This window comes from Mugil cephalus, chromosome 3, assembly GCF_022458985.1.
Source record: "Mugil cephalus isolate CIBA_MC_2020 chromosome 3, CIBA_Mcephalus_1.1, whole genome shotgun sequence".
NCBI classification, from domain to species: Eukaryota; Metazoa; Chordata; class Actinopteri; order Mugiliformes; family Mugilidae; genus Mugil; species Mugil cephalus.
The window spans coordinates 16712751-16727537 of record NC_061772.1 but is presented as its reverse complement, the minus strand read 5'-3'; the positions used below and the strand labels follow the sequence as shown (position 1 = coordinate 16727537).

At 44.4% G+C, this 14787-nt stretch overlaps 1 protein-coding gene across 1 annotated transcript in view; it reads left to right on the top strand.

Moving 5' to 3' along the window:
* Window positions 1–10469, top strand: part of LOC125005792 (tyrosine-protein kinase CSK) — a 41619-nt gene extending 31150 nt beyond the window's left edge. The window contains exons 5-13 of the mRNA XM_047581361.1: window positions 145–364; window positions 3763–3856; window positions 5402–5467; window positions 5613–5712; window positions 5892–5982; window positions 6868–6941; window positions 7499–7694; window positions 8610–8696; window positions 9078–10469. Of these exons, the coding sequence (XP_047437317.1) occupies window positions 145–364; window positions 3763–3856; window positions 5402–5467; window positions 5613–5712; window positions 5892–5982; window positions 6868–6941; window positions 7499–7694; window positions 8610–8696; window positions 9078–9260 (1111 nt within the window). The 3' untranslated portion in view covers window positions 9261–10469. The remainder of the gene's footprint in view (window positions 1–144; window positions 365–3762; window positions 3857–5401; window positions 5468–5612; window positions 5713–5891; window positions 5983–6867; window positions 6942–7498; window positions 7695–8609; window positions 8697–9077) is intronic.
* Window positions 10470–14787: the final 4318 nt, after the last annotated feature.

The following is a 14787-nucleotide window of genomic DNA, read 5'->3' as shown; positions in this document are numbered from 1 at the left end:
GATTCTTTTGTGTGACTGATCATCTAACTATTCATTTACCCACATTATTTGTAGGATTTGTTGATGTGTCTCCTGGCCAGTTTGCTGTCCTTCCCTTTCCTCTGTTGTCTGATGTTCCACCTCTTCTTTCTTCCCTCATTCCAGCTGGTTTCACGGGAAGATAACTCGGGAGCAGGCCGAGCGACTCCTCTACCCTCCGGAGACGGGTTTGTTCCTGGTTAGGGAGAGCACCAACTATCCTGGCGATTACACCCTGTGCGTGAGCTGCGATGGCAAGGTGGAGCACTACCGCATCATCTACCACGACGGCAAACTCACCATCGACGAGGAGGAGTACTTTGAGAACCTCATGCAGCTGGTGGAGGTGAGGGATGGTCGACAGTGAAGCTGGGATTTAGGCTCTAATAAAACATTTGACATTCAATGTGGCAGGTGAAAATCACACTCATCAATGCTGGCAGATGGTTGGTTTGTGTTTAAACCTAATTAAAAGTAAAAATAGGAAAGGCTCACAGGGTTTAGCTGGGCCACAAACAGAGCAGCATGACGGAGACTGAAACCTTTGACCTGTGACATTCTCTCAATAAATGTCAGTGTGTTTTCATCATCCTTCAAGTACTTCCTCTCTCCTGAAAGCTACTAAGAGTTAGAAAACCCCTTCTTACTGGAAATCAATTCCTCCCTGAAACTGTTCCTGCAGCAGGGGAAGAGAAAAAAAGGCGTTCCCACAAATGTAATACCACAACAGAGTTTCCTCAGAGAAACTGTACGGTTCAGATATAATTATGCAATTAGTCAATCAGCAGGGGAAAAAAATGCCAAATACTCCCCAGTTACAGCTTCACATTTATGTGGATTTGCTGCTGCGTCAACCAAATATTTTTCTGGACAGCTGTTCCCCGTGGACATGTTTTGACATGTCGATGAATCAGAAAAATTCTGTTTTGGGTTGTTTCAGGTCAGCTGTTTACATGTTCAAGCATATTCAAGTAATAATCGTTTTTACCCCTGACCAAGAGGACTTGGTTCGATTTAGGGGCCTTGTTTATTTATTTTTTTGTTTTTTTCATTTATCATTTGGTTCAGTTCAGATGGATGGAGGATTGTGTTTCTTTTCTTTATTTATCAAATGCACATTGGCCAATAACTGTAACGGTACGGCAAATGCTTTTTTTCCACAAGGGGTTTATTTTTTTTAAATGTAGCAGCATAAAACAATAACAACAGAATATGAGACTCACGTTTCCAAGCGGTTCAGAGTTCACTTGTTTGGTCTGCGCCAGAGTTCAGTTGAGCTTTCACACCTGCTCAAACGAAGCGGACTATCAGAGGACACTAACCCTAGTCAGATTAAAGTGAACCAAACAGCTCTGGTGCGAAAGCGACCTCATATCGGTACAAATAATAAAATGAAGTTCTAGTTCCAGTTCATTAATCATACAGCAGTATGATTACATAAGTCTGTAAGCAGGAGGACGCACACGCTCGCAGTATCCCCACGGACTCTCCTTAAACATCAGACCACATACAGGGATTCTTTAAAAAGCTCATCTGACAGCCCGTCGAAAGGAAGGCAAAAGAGTGGAGAGGCAAAACAGGAGGCGTGATGGCAGAAAGAGAGAGACCTTTCATCCTCTCCGATAAAGAGAAGAGCTGGATTGGCGGCTGTCACGCTCTTAATTGGGCCTCATCTTTTTGCCTCGTGGGGTGTTGGAAGTGGACGACAGGAATGTGCCAGCTGGCATTGAGACCATCTACATCCCTGGTGCATTCTCGTTATCAGCCGCCCACAATCTCTCTTTCTCTCTCATTCACACCCTCCAGGCTTGGTTCTGCCTCCACTTCCTTTCTCCACCTCCTTCTTTCCCTCTTTGTGTTTTCCCTCATGTATATCTGGCGTATTGCTCTCTGTTCTCCTCTATTTGTTGTCCACCTCGATCTCTTCCTCTTCCTCACCTTCTGCTCTCTCCGGTTCTCTACTTTCCCTCGCCGTCTTTCTTATTTTTTTTTTCAGTCTCTGCGTCTTTATCCCGTAGCCCGTCTGCATTCCCCAGTGTCTTCTCTCTCTGTAATAGCCTGTGATAGGATTCCTCACATTCTTGCGTGTTTTTCCGGCTGGCTCGCTGTCCCCCAGCTCTGCCGTGATTGGTCACAGCAGGCTTCACATACACCACCACGTATACACTATATTCATAAACACATACTGGCACTACCAGGCTGGCTTCCTGTCAATCACCGCTTACACTTGAATGGTATGCGAGAAAAAAAAAACCAATATGGCTCCAACTCTGGTATTTCGAAGGGTGTAATTGCACGGCATTGTGACGCTCATTGTTTATTTTTACTCTGTGATCACACCCTTGTGCACTGATTACATATCTTCATTTAGCCAGCACTATTGTGTACTAAAAATACGTCATCATGCAGTCTGACTGAGTGTAAGTTTTTCAAATCATAATCTGTTACACAATCACACCTCATTAATCTCTTAATCAGAGCTGCATTCACTGTATGTTTTTCAAGATGATATAAATAATAGTACACACATCACGAATTCTATAGCCAAAGTCACTGAAGAATACTGAATAGTGTCTATTTGTGGTTATGTGGTGGTTTTGTGCCATGGCTACATTCATCCTGTGCTGAATAATGTACTGTGATCACATCCTTCCTTCACCATGCTGCCCCCTGGTGGTCGCGATGGCAGCTTACAGTCTGTGGTTGTATAACAGTGGTTTAGTGGGTTGGGGAACTTCTTCTTTTAGAGGTGCAATGTTCGCGCAGAGATTTGATGAACCCGTGAAACCTCCTCTGACTGTCAGAAAGCGACTGGTTGATTATTCGCTTCACATAGTTCCTTTTAAAAATAAAGCTGATAAATCACCAAATCAAAGTATCTCTTTGCACATTTTCTAGCCTGATGTCATGATTAGCGGGTATTGATTAGTGTTTGTTGTGTTTGTGGAGGGGGCGAACAGCGAGATGCATCGACCTCTCTCACACCCACACACTCCTCCTCGGGGTGCTGGTTCCCACCGCAAATCGGCCCCCGACTCCTCACTTCCCAGTGGGGGAGCTGCTTCACAGCTTTCCTCGGTCACTCTCCAGCAGAGGTCTCTTCATTTCATATGTGGGATCAGTTTGCTGCTGCCTCTGTTTGGTTTCAGCGGCTGTTCTTACACATGGTAATAAGCTGTGTATTCTCTCAGTTTAGATCTCCCTGTTTTATTCCATGTCTTATATGGAAATGAGGCAGAGGTTCTCGCGTCCCTTAAGACAGCCCCCCTCCTTCTCCTCCTCCTCCTCCTGCTGCTGATGCATGTTGATAAAAGTTAAACCTGTCATGCCGGTGTGTATCTCTTTGGTGAAGGAAGCCTCCTCACATCAAATATTACAACGCATCCTGAATTTGCTTTCATCTCCGCCTTCATGTTCCTCTGTAGCGTGTTGCAGGAAACACCAGCCTCACTCTTGTTTTGTATATCAAAAGCGTGTATACAGATTCACCAATCTGAATTAATTTATGAACATCTGCCCTCAATCTGTCAAGAGTACAGTACACTAGCAGTCAAAAGTTGGGACGCGCTTTCTCAGAAGAAGGTGCGTCCAGACTTTTGACTGGTAGTGTATAAACCTCATACTTTACGTTTTACTTTTAGACAATGAATTCCTTTATTCAAAGAGACCCTGGATTCTCTGCTGCTGACTTTTCTCTTAACGTGTTGAAAACGCTTTAAATTCTCTCAAACTTTCTGTGTCCAGCACTACACCAAAGATGCCGACGGCCTTTGTACCAGGCTGATTAAACCCAAGTTGATGGAGGGAACCGTGGCAGCGCAGGACGAGTTCTCCAGGAGTAAGCTCATTACACTGCTCTGCGGGGACACTGGCACCAATGCACACAGGGAACATTTTGTTGGGCTTGTTTTTATATACTGCCAAGCTTCCCTCACGGCCTTTAAGTCCGGTGAACACACACACACACACACTTTACAGACAAAGCCTGCATCTCCTTCGAGGTTCTGTTATCACGGCCGTCCTAATAGCATTAATCAACAGAGGGTGATTAATCTGTGTGTTACTGGAAGCAACTGCTGAGCTTCACCAGCTCTCAAGGTCAATCTGGGTTCTCTTCCACTGCTGTCTGTCTTCATCCATGTGGCCAGATGACCCCGCTGATTTATAGAAGCGGTAGAAAAAATAAGAACAGATCGGTGGTGGGAAAGGTTAAGACGATGACTTCCATGAACGTGAAATTTGAATCCATTTTTTCAATATGTAGAATATAGTCCTTTCTTTTTATATATCAACTGCTTACTAACAAAATCATATACATGTTTTGTTGTAAGAATATTACACAAGATGATTTTTTTAGTCAATTTTATAATACATGCATATAGTGGAATGTGGCTAGATGGTAGTGATATACCCGATTACTTTTCCTGGTGCTTCCTGAAAGATTTCCTGTCTTACTTGCATTCTCCCACATCACTTGTGCTCGCTGTGCAAGTGCATCAAGTATAATAAACTTCAAAATCAGTCCAATGTTTTTCTATACGCTTGACAGTTGAATCGCTTGGCAAAGCATTAAGAAAAAAAGAGAACTTCCTTCAAGCTATACCTCAAAGGTTTTACACACTTTTATATTACATTTTATACAACACAGCCATCTTCAGTGTGCACAATAAATAACAGTAAAGAAACTTAAACTTTATCACCTCTGATCACAAAAGACACCTAGAACTGGGTGGTGTATACCAATAAGCCACAACATTAAAACCACTGACATGAGAAGTAAATGACATTGACCATCTTATGACAGTTCAGTTTTCTGCTGGGAACTTTTGGACCTGGGATTCATGTGGATGTTACTTAGACATGTAGCACCCACCTAGACCAGACCAAGCGCCCCCATCCCATAACAATGATGGCAGCCAGGATGCAGCCTGACACAGGCGCACAAAAATAGTTTAGGAATGTAAAAACAGCACAAGGTGTTGACCTGGCCTCCAAACTATCTGCGGGGTGCACTGGAACAAACCTGATCCAGACACCGACACCACGGGATGCCCTCAGAAGCCCTGTGTCCATTCTCTGATGGTAGACCTACACAATATTAACAAGGTGGTTTTGATGTTGTACCTGATCCAAAAACTTAGCTCTGTGGTGTAAATTTAACACCAACACTGTGATAAATCACAGCTCTGCCAAGACCTTTATTATTAAACTATGCAACAGAAATCTCTCCTCACTTCTGTGAAGCACTTGCACACAGCAGACTCCCCAATTTGGTTTTGGTTTTGGGTCATCATAAAACAAACGATTGTACTGGCTTTATCAGCACTTATACTGATTGGGTCATCACTGTCTTATTTCTGAGCGTCATTCTGTCTGTCTGCAGGTGGCTGGGCCTTGAACAGAAAGGAGCTGAAACTCCTCCAGACGATTGGCAAAGGAGAGTTTGGAGGTGAGAGCCACACGGGTCTTTGCATCATTCATTTGCATTTCATGTATCAGAACCCTGATCACAGAAATCAAGTTCACCTTGGAGATTGTATTGAACCCTTAGAAAAAAAAAAAAAAAAAAACCTGCTGCTCTGTGTCCTTGTCAGATGTGATGGTAGGAGACTACAGAGGGACCAAGGTGGCGGTCAAGTGCATCAAAAACGATGCCACAGCGCAGGCTTTCATCGCTGAGGCTTCCGTCATGACGTAAGATTCTCCAACTATTATCTTGGTCAGAACATCTTTTCCTCTTTGAAATGTTAAGTTGTCCATTGATTATTTTGAGTGTTTTCTTAGGAAAAAAACTATCTGAAGGAGATGAGGAGTATTTTTAGCGTTTTCCTGCATGCTAACCCTATGGTTTTCCTGCTTCTGTGTGTTCGCAGGCAACTGAGGCACAACAACCTGGTGCAGTTGTTAGGGGTAATTGTCGAGGAGAGGGGAAGTCTCTACATCGTCACAGAATACATGGCAAAGGTCAGTTTCACTGGTTTTTCTCTCACGCGAAAATCCTTAAGCTTGAATGGCTTTCAAACATGTGGAAATGGTTACATGCTCGTTAATGTCGAGATCCTTCTTTGTTAAAGGCAAATGAGAAAATGGATATTGGGCTCAGGAAACTATCACAGGCAGTGGGTTTAGTTCAGCTTTGAATAATGAGAGGAAGCGTGGGAGTCTGGGAATCAGCCGGCGTAAAGCTCACTTATTAACACATTTTATTTAGGTTGTCTTATTTACACAGAAAGTGAAGAGCATTATTTAATTCTGTGTTGTAATATAGTCTGAGCGACTTCTCCTCCTACTACGCTTTGCAGCAGATGAAATATTTTAAAATTTGCTTCTCCGTTTCAGAAACTTTCTCATACCAGTATTTCCCAAAGATGTATTTTTATTTACAAATAACATTCAAGTGAAATAATTATTCCTGATCAGTTCAAGGTCTATAGCAAATTGACATGTCCACACTATTCAACCCAAAGTGGTAAATCTTAACTAAGATCTATAGAACATATTTTTGCACAGTTTGCTCTGTTTTGATTCATTTTTATTCTCATGGCAGTCTGATATACCTATTCTGTCTCCTATGTTCACTTCATGTTCTCTAAAACATTGTGAAATTTAAAATCTATTATTACTTCAAATAAGCCAGTTTTAATCTCTCTGCACATGACGTCTGTTTGCCACCTCTACGGGTCTGAATCTGAAAACTGATAAACTGGTTTCATCAATTACGATTCGGTTGAGAATTTTTAACACTCACAGGGTCAGGGATTTGTTTTTCTCTTGGGCCGTTCATGCTAAAAATGTACCTGCACAGGATGGTGTTGTGTCCACATGTTAATGATGTGAACTGTGCCACAGGGCAGCCTAGTGGACTACCTCCGCTCCAGAGGACGGACTGTTCTCGGGGGAGACTGCTTACTCAAGTTCTCACTGTGAGTCCTCTTCATCTCTCCTCATATACTTGTAGATCGTAGCCGCGATTGTAAATCAGATTTGTGCAAAACGCCCAGGTTTTCAGGGCCTGGAGCTGAACTGCTGCTGCTTTAGCTGTCAGGCTTTCAAAGAACAGTGTAACGCTCTTGACTGGAAACATAAAAGGACCATTTGTTTATTCCAGCAACCATCATGCTGTTCCTTGCTTTGATGAGTGCCTCTTTTGTCTAGAAGTCAAGGGTTTTACACTCTTCTTTTATTTTTAACCTAACAGATGTTGTTTTCATGCTGTAATCCAGCACAAGTTACAATGAAGTCAACCATAAAACAAGAGTAAATGTACAGATCAGTTGGCATTAATATCACCACAGTGAAGTATTTACTGTTTCAATTTCACTGGAAAGCTGAATAGCTTAAAATGAGGCGGAAAAGGAGCATTTTGGATTTAATGGTAGTTTGGTTTGCTAAAACTTCTCAATGAATTTACAGTGAATAATAGTGAATTTACAGTGAATAATAGATGCGGTTTTCTCTCCGGACTCGTACCACCTTCCAGTGACGTATGTGAAGCGATGGAGTACCTGGAAGCCAACAACTTCGTCCACAGAGACCTGGCAGCTCGTAACGTGCTGGTGTCCGACGACAACATCGCCAAAGTCAGCGACTTCGGCCTCACGAAGGAGGCCTCCTCCATACAGGACACTGCCAAGCTGCCTGTCAAATGGACCTCCCCCGAAGCACTAAGAGAGAAGGTGAGAGGACCAGGAGCGAGGAAGCAGGCCTGGGCTGATGTGTTGTTGCCAATCTCTTGGCATTTATATGAATCCTGAGACCCCACGTCCTCATATGGGGACATTAAGTTTAAGGTTTTATCGCGGCTTATTCTGCTTCATTTAAACCCACCGTCCTCATTAGTTGACGCTTTAGTCTGCCATCTAGTGGTAGCAAAGAGTCACTACACAAGTCGGTGTGAAAACATCAACCAATTTATTTATGCTTATTAACGTTTCTAGTTTGATATGATGCGCAAATTTAACCAATTTTATCAATAGCAACGAGCTATAACATCGCTAATTAGCAAGTACTCATTTGAGGACGTTGGTACTCCATTGTTCTGTCTTTGCACAGCCATGTTCAGGTATTAAAATAAACATTGGTGACTTTATCATAATAAAAAAAAAAATAAATGAAATAATCCCAGTGCCCACACATGAGGACATAGTTTTTTTTTGTTTGTTTGTTTGTTTTTTCAAAAAACTACTATTTCCTGTTCAAAGTTGATGCTTAGTTTGTGGAGAAATTAAAAAGTAACAGGTTGGTGGGATATATTATGTCTCATAATAATTATTATAATTATGAGACTGACAGGACACTTGCTGCCCCACATTCTTTTCTTTTAGTCTTTTTCAATTGTGCGCATGCTCAGCTTCCAGCTTCACAGATGTTTATCCTTCACTTATGTATTGCAAATTTTGCAGATTTAATATTCTTAAGTATGCAGCAACAGAAGCAGGGTACTGGTTTCTGAGAATTAATTTCCTTACTAGACCTTTAGAAATAAAATTAAAACTGAATAAAACCAATTCTCTTCTGCAGGATTCACAAACAATCCGTTCTCTGAATCACTATGTATAAAGTCTGAATTCTGTCTTCTTTCTGTCCAACAGAGGTTTTCCACTAAGTCTGATGTGTGGAGTTATGGAATCCTACTGTGGGAGATTTACTCCTTTGGCCGTGTGCCTTACCCCAGAATTGTAAGTATCACTGGCACTCGCCAATGTCTGAGATACGCCAGCAGATGGCAGGCTTTATTTACCGCAACTCTGGTTTAGTTTTCTTATTTATATTTGTGTGACTAGTGAAATGTCTGGGTCTCTCAGCGTTGACCTCAAAATAATTAGATTTATGCCATTAAACCGTTGGAGCAGATGATGAAAATGTTACCCAACGCATACTGTAAATTAGAAACTTAATTATTTCTGCATGCCTCTGCACGCCACGTGTTACATTTACATTCGTTTTGGCGAGGTGTAACCTTTGCCTGGGATGTTGCGGTGCCTTGGAGTCACTTGCATCAGATATTGATCGAAATGCAGAGAGCGTAATGTCAACACCGCACTGTCTGTGTCCCCCAGCCGTTAAAAGAGGTGGTGCCCCGGGTAGAGAAGGGGTACAAGATGGACGCCCCAGACGGCTGCCCGCCCGTGGTGTACGACCTGATGAAGCAGTGCTGGACCCTGGACCCCGTGGTGCGGCCCTCCTTCCGCATGCTGAGGGAGAAGCTGCAGCATATCAGAGCCAAGGAGCTCTACCTGTGAAGAGGAGGCGCAGATGGAGGGCGTGTTTGGGTAGAGGAGGGGCAAGACGCAGCCCAGCACAGCTGTAAAATGGGAGGAGGAGGAGGGGGAGGAGGAGGAGAAGAGGGACCACCGGACCTTACTCCTGCCTGCCCAGCCTCTTGACCCGTGGGACTGCCATACTGTGCCCCTCCCCCAGCCTCAGGCGTCCACCAGCCGTCTTCTGCTTCCACACTAGGACTGTTTTCCTGTTTGTGTTGTATAGCTTTTGCCAGACAATTTCCTTCCTCTCTCGATGGGCCACTGCCCTTTCCTCCTTCTGAACCTGCAGCTGCTCATCCCCCTCCCCAACGCCCCACCCCTCTCTCTCGTCACTTGGTCCAACCTGTCACTTGTCTACCTGATAGATCCCCTTTTCCCTTTTCTTTTTTGTAATTCCTCCCCACCTCCTCCTCCTTCTCCTCCCCGTCCTCCTCCTCTCCTGAACATGGCATTAACTGGAGGGGAGGCTGGCCTTTTCCTCCACGTTTGTCAGGTGCTCTTTCTTCTCCACCCCCAGCCCTTTATCATTCCTGGATCTTCGTGTCACTCTGTGGCTCTGCATGCCTTTCAGCCCAGCTCCGTGTCATTCCATCCTTCCTTCCTTCCTTCCCTCCTCGCTTTCCCTCGGTCGTGGTGTCAGGTGTGGGGCCTTCGCTCTGTGCCAAAGTGCCTCCAGTCTACAGAGCTCCAGACTCCCCTCCAACACTTGTTTTAATTGGACTGTTGTGGTTCCATTTTTTTATTACGTTTTTTAAAAAACAATCTTTTTTTATTGCTTTCGTTTTTTGTTTTTTTTTTTGTTTTTTTTCAGGGAGGTTATTAAACTTTTTTTTTTTTTTTTTAGTGCCGTCTCCCCCACTTCCACCATCGCCACATCAGACTTTTTTTTGTTTTGTTTTTTTTTTTGTTTTTTTTTCCAAGTGTCCGGGAAGAGCACGTGAACAGTAACCGAGGGGATAATATGGGGGCCAGTATCATGTTCGTCCTCCGGCCATGACAGGCTGGAGGAGCAGCGGCGGGCGGGTGAGGTGGGGAGGGGAGGGGGGGGGTCGCAGGACACTAACAGGAGAAGAAGGGGGAGAGGCAGTTCACAAACATGGTTGATTCGTCATACGTGGGCTTGTTTTTATATCAAAATGTATTTAAAGGATTAAAAAAAAATAAAATAAATAAATACAAAAAAAAAAAGAACGCAGAAAAAACTGACCGGGGACAGAGACTCTAAAAAAAAAAAAGAAAAAAAAGACAACTTCCAGAAGCTGGAGACGTCTTGCCGTTAAGGATGTTCGGTGTCTCTGTGGACACTGGGGTCGGGGTGGTGCATGCTGTGTGTGAGAGGCCTTGGGTTCAACTGTCAGTGCTTTCAATGTTCATTGTTTTATTATGCTATCATAATTATGAATAAATCATTCCATCTGAACAGTGTGGAAACACCTGCATTATTATATCAGTGTGTGTGTGTTGTTGCTGTTCCCTCTGTGCGTCTGTGTGAGGAGGTGGTTTGAATGGGGCTCCATTAGGGTTTCGGTTAAAAAGTCGACAGTAGCTTTTTGAATACGTGGCCGTAACTGAGTTTATTTTTATTCCTCAACAGCCATCAGGTTGCTCACTCATCCCTGGTTTGCAAGCGTTTAGGAGAAGCTACAGTGAGCTTTACTTAAACACAAACATCGTAAACAACCCTCTGTGTTTGGTTCGTTTGTCCTCTGACTGTGGATATGAAGTGCTTGTTCTAGGCTAACAAAAAACAATTTGTAGATAAAGGTAATTAAAACCTAATTATGAACATGATATTCCATTAGCAGTGATGCTAAAACTCTGGACTTACAAGGGAATTTCAAAACTGGCACAAATGTCCACTTGGACTTGGAGGTTAAACTAAGTACAGTGTTTTATCACCACACGATATTACTCTGACAGAAATTATTTACTAGTTAATTTTGTAGTCCACTGGAAGCTCAGTGTTTTTGCTGATGTTGAGCTACAGGTGATTGAGTTTGATTTTAAGACGTCATCTTTGTCCAAAGATGCACTTAAACCGGTTAATAAATATCCCCAACCACGTTTGAGTCTGGTTGGCACTGATGCCTCACAGCGAGGAGGATCTGGGTTTTGAGCCTTTCTGTGCACAGTTGGCTTGTTGTTGGATTTGCCCCTGGGTGCTCCGGCTTCCTCCCGCGGTCTGCACTGGCCGTACGAATGTGACCGTTGACGGTTGTTTGTTTTTCTGCGATAGACAAGCGACCTGTTCGGGGTGTACGCCGCCTCTCGTCCGGTGACAGCTGGGATAAGCTGCAGCCCCCTACGGCCCTGTACAGTGTAAGCAGTAATAAGATAATGAATAATGAATCCACAGCCACTGGTTAGTCAACGGCCTGATCTGCTCAGACAGTGCTGTGCTCACGGTCACCTTCATGGAGTAGTTGGGGAAAAAAGACAGTGTCATTCTGGCTTACATCTAATGAGGGCACATTCAGGCTTCAGTAAAAAAAAAATAAATAAATATCACAAACTATGACGTGATCTTCTGTAGTAGAAACATTTGATCTTGTTTTTATTTATTTTGTAGTTATGGGCCTGAGGGGTTTGAGATGATAATGTCTGGTGTAAGATAAATAAATGTGAAAATGTAAAGGTCTGACGCGATGGAAAATACATCACTTCAAATTAATTGTTCGTCAGCACCATGACCCCTGTGTTTAAGGTGTTGATGTGTTTCTTCTTCAGTTCTGGTTTGAGGTTGACGGCACAATTTTGCTGAACAAACGTTCGCACCTCGACTAACAGGCCTCGGGAGGTTAGATGTCTGCAGCTCTCACCAGTCCACGAGAACAGAAGAAGCGTCTCACATGAGAAGGAAACTTCTACCCAGTGGCGACCCCGGGGTCTGGGGAGGTCCAACGCCAAAGACGTACACGTGTGCTATCCCCCAGTCTTTTTTTTTTTTTTTTTTTCGTACAGTTTGGTTTGACTGCTTCACGCAAATCCAGTTCATTTCATATTAGCAATGTTGACAAATGTTTATTAAGACTCTATGAGCCTTGTGACGATGATTGTGAGACTCTTGGAGGCCGCGCTGAGAGCGGATATCCTCTGGTCCTCACTGTATCGCTCTGATCGCTTGTGTCTCGTGTTTCCACATTTACCGAATTTCATCTTTTTGACTTTGACCAATCTGCCCTTTCCCCGCATCGGCTCTCGCGGCCGCGGCAGCGAGCAGTCGTTTCTTCACGTGAATCCTATGAATTTTAATGGCAGTGACGGAGCTGTAACAATGGGCTGGTTATGTAAGCGAGGCAGTTTCGCGCTCATGGCCAAGACTGTGCCGCTGTCAGGACCCATCACGCCAGCTCCAGCTTTACCATTCCGCCTTGGCAGCACGAGACGGGGCCTGTTGCAGAGACCCCCCACCACCACCACCATCACCACCACCAACCCCCACCCCAATCTCCATCTCTGTCTCCTTACTTCACTGGAGAGAAGTGCAGCTCATTAGTCATTTGGAGAGCGTCTCTGGGTGTCGTCTGACTGCTAAAAGTCACCACTGGGAGGCATAGCGCAGAGCTTTCAGCTTCGATGTAATTGCGGTGGTGACGGTGGCCCTCATGACATCGAGCACTAGTTATATTCGCATGTCCATGTCAAAGGTCGTGGACGGCTGCATCACTTGATGATTTTCACTTTCCAGAGGGCCACTTAGTCCAGCCCGGCCACAGCTGTCACAGCTCTCCACGGCCGCCGCCTCGTCGCATCCCATTCATCCGTTTTATTTCCCGATCCCAGCACGGTAAACCACTGTACACGTATGAAATATGATCGCTTTGTTTATCCTTTAAAATGCGAAACTGAGCTTCGAAACATCCTTCTGACGGGGGCTCGTAGTGACAGCAGCGAGAGTTAACGCTCGGCTCTCGCATCTGGAAGCCTCAGTCTCCGGTTCGCACTTAAGTAATCTTGACAAGCACCCAGCTCCCCGTTCGTAGCTGGCACTACAGCGGGAGGACTGACGGGTTAATCAGCTTTCAATAAGTTATGGATCTGTGCCACTGGCAGCAGCCGGGCTGAACGTGACAACGGCCGATTAGCTCCTGGATTAATCTAGTTGCACCCACACAGTTTTTTTTATTATTATTATTTTTGGCTGTGCCTGGAGTAGGAAGAAGATGCTCAGGGCTGCACATGTTGTTGTGGAGTTGCCGTGTGCATGTCAAACCGGACCTGACAGATTTACGTGCGTGACAGAATGAGGGTGAGGTGGCGAGGGTGTGTTCGGCTCGTTTTATTCTGTTTTTATTTAGTCGGCCTTGGCTCACCACCCGTCTGTATTTATCGTGCCGGGTCCGGATTACAGAGCAGCTAGTAACCGTTTTATACAATCAGCTCTTCCAGGGGAATTGATCACATCCGCAAGGGATGCAATCATCGTTCATTTCATACAGAACTAACAAAGTGTGAAGTCACAGGTGAATTTTGTTAATCACCTGTGTGTTTAAAGCTGCTTTCCCACCATGTTTCTCGTCTTAATGCTAAGCTAAGCTAGCTGGCCGCTGTGTAATTAGCTCTCTTCCGACTCTCGGCAACAAAGTTAATGTGCATTTCCCCAGGATGTCAAACCATTAAAGACAGTTTAGCGGTGATGCAGCCGATTGCAGGGGAGAAACCCCGGCATTACCGGCTCCGAGGGCTTTATTTATACACCTCAAGCACTGTCACTGTGAGTGTGGGAGTTCTTCATTTTCATCCCGCTTCAGCGACAAGGAGCGGGCGTTGAGCTGACAGGAGACGAAGGAAGTGATGGAATGAAGTGATGTTTTCAGCACCGGGCCTAACGTGCGGCACAGGCCTCGGCGACAGAAATCATTTCACGTCTTTTAGTCGCGTAGCACGCCTTGTTTCTGTCTGGGTACGGCCCCTCGCCACTTTGCTGGACAACCTAAAATTGTTTCCTTCCGCATTTAGCTCCTACACGCGGACAGTGATGTTAACCTTTCAGGCACTGACGCCACTGTCTCTGGTGTTGGTGGGTTTTCTCAGTCTGCGTCGATCGGCCTCAACGAAACGTAGCCTGTGACATTCTCCTTCGCAGCCTTGAGTTCCTGTTAAGAGCTGCAATCCAGTTCAGCATTCTGAGTCATAATAAGAAATCAGTGTATTTTTTTCATTATTTTTTTTTGTTCCCCCATGTGACTGCAGGAGACATGACCTCATAAACAGAGCTACTCATGAGCACCGCCAGCGACGGCACATGCACCCGACGCGACGGAAAGGAGCATGATCACAGGACATCCTGTTGTGAAGGATGTGATCTTAATCTGTTGATTTAATTCAGACCTTAATACGGTTTATTCCGACATGTTTTCCACAAAAAGTAATCCATTTTAAATTTGATACATAACAGCACATGCGTTAATTATACCTGTTACGAGAAATATTTTAATTTTTTCCCCCTGTCTGTCTGTCTGTGAACAACGTCCACAGGCCATGGTTTTGGTAGATTGTTCCTTCC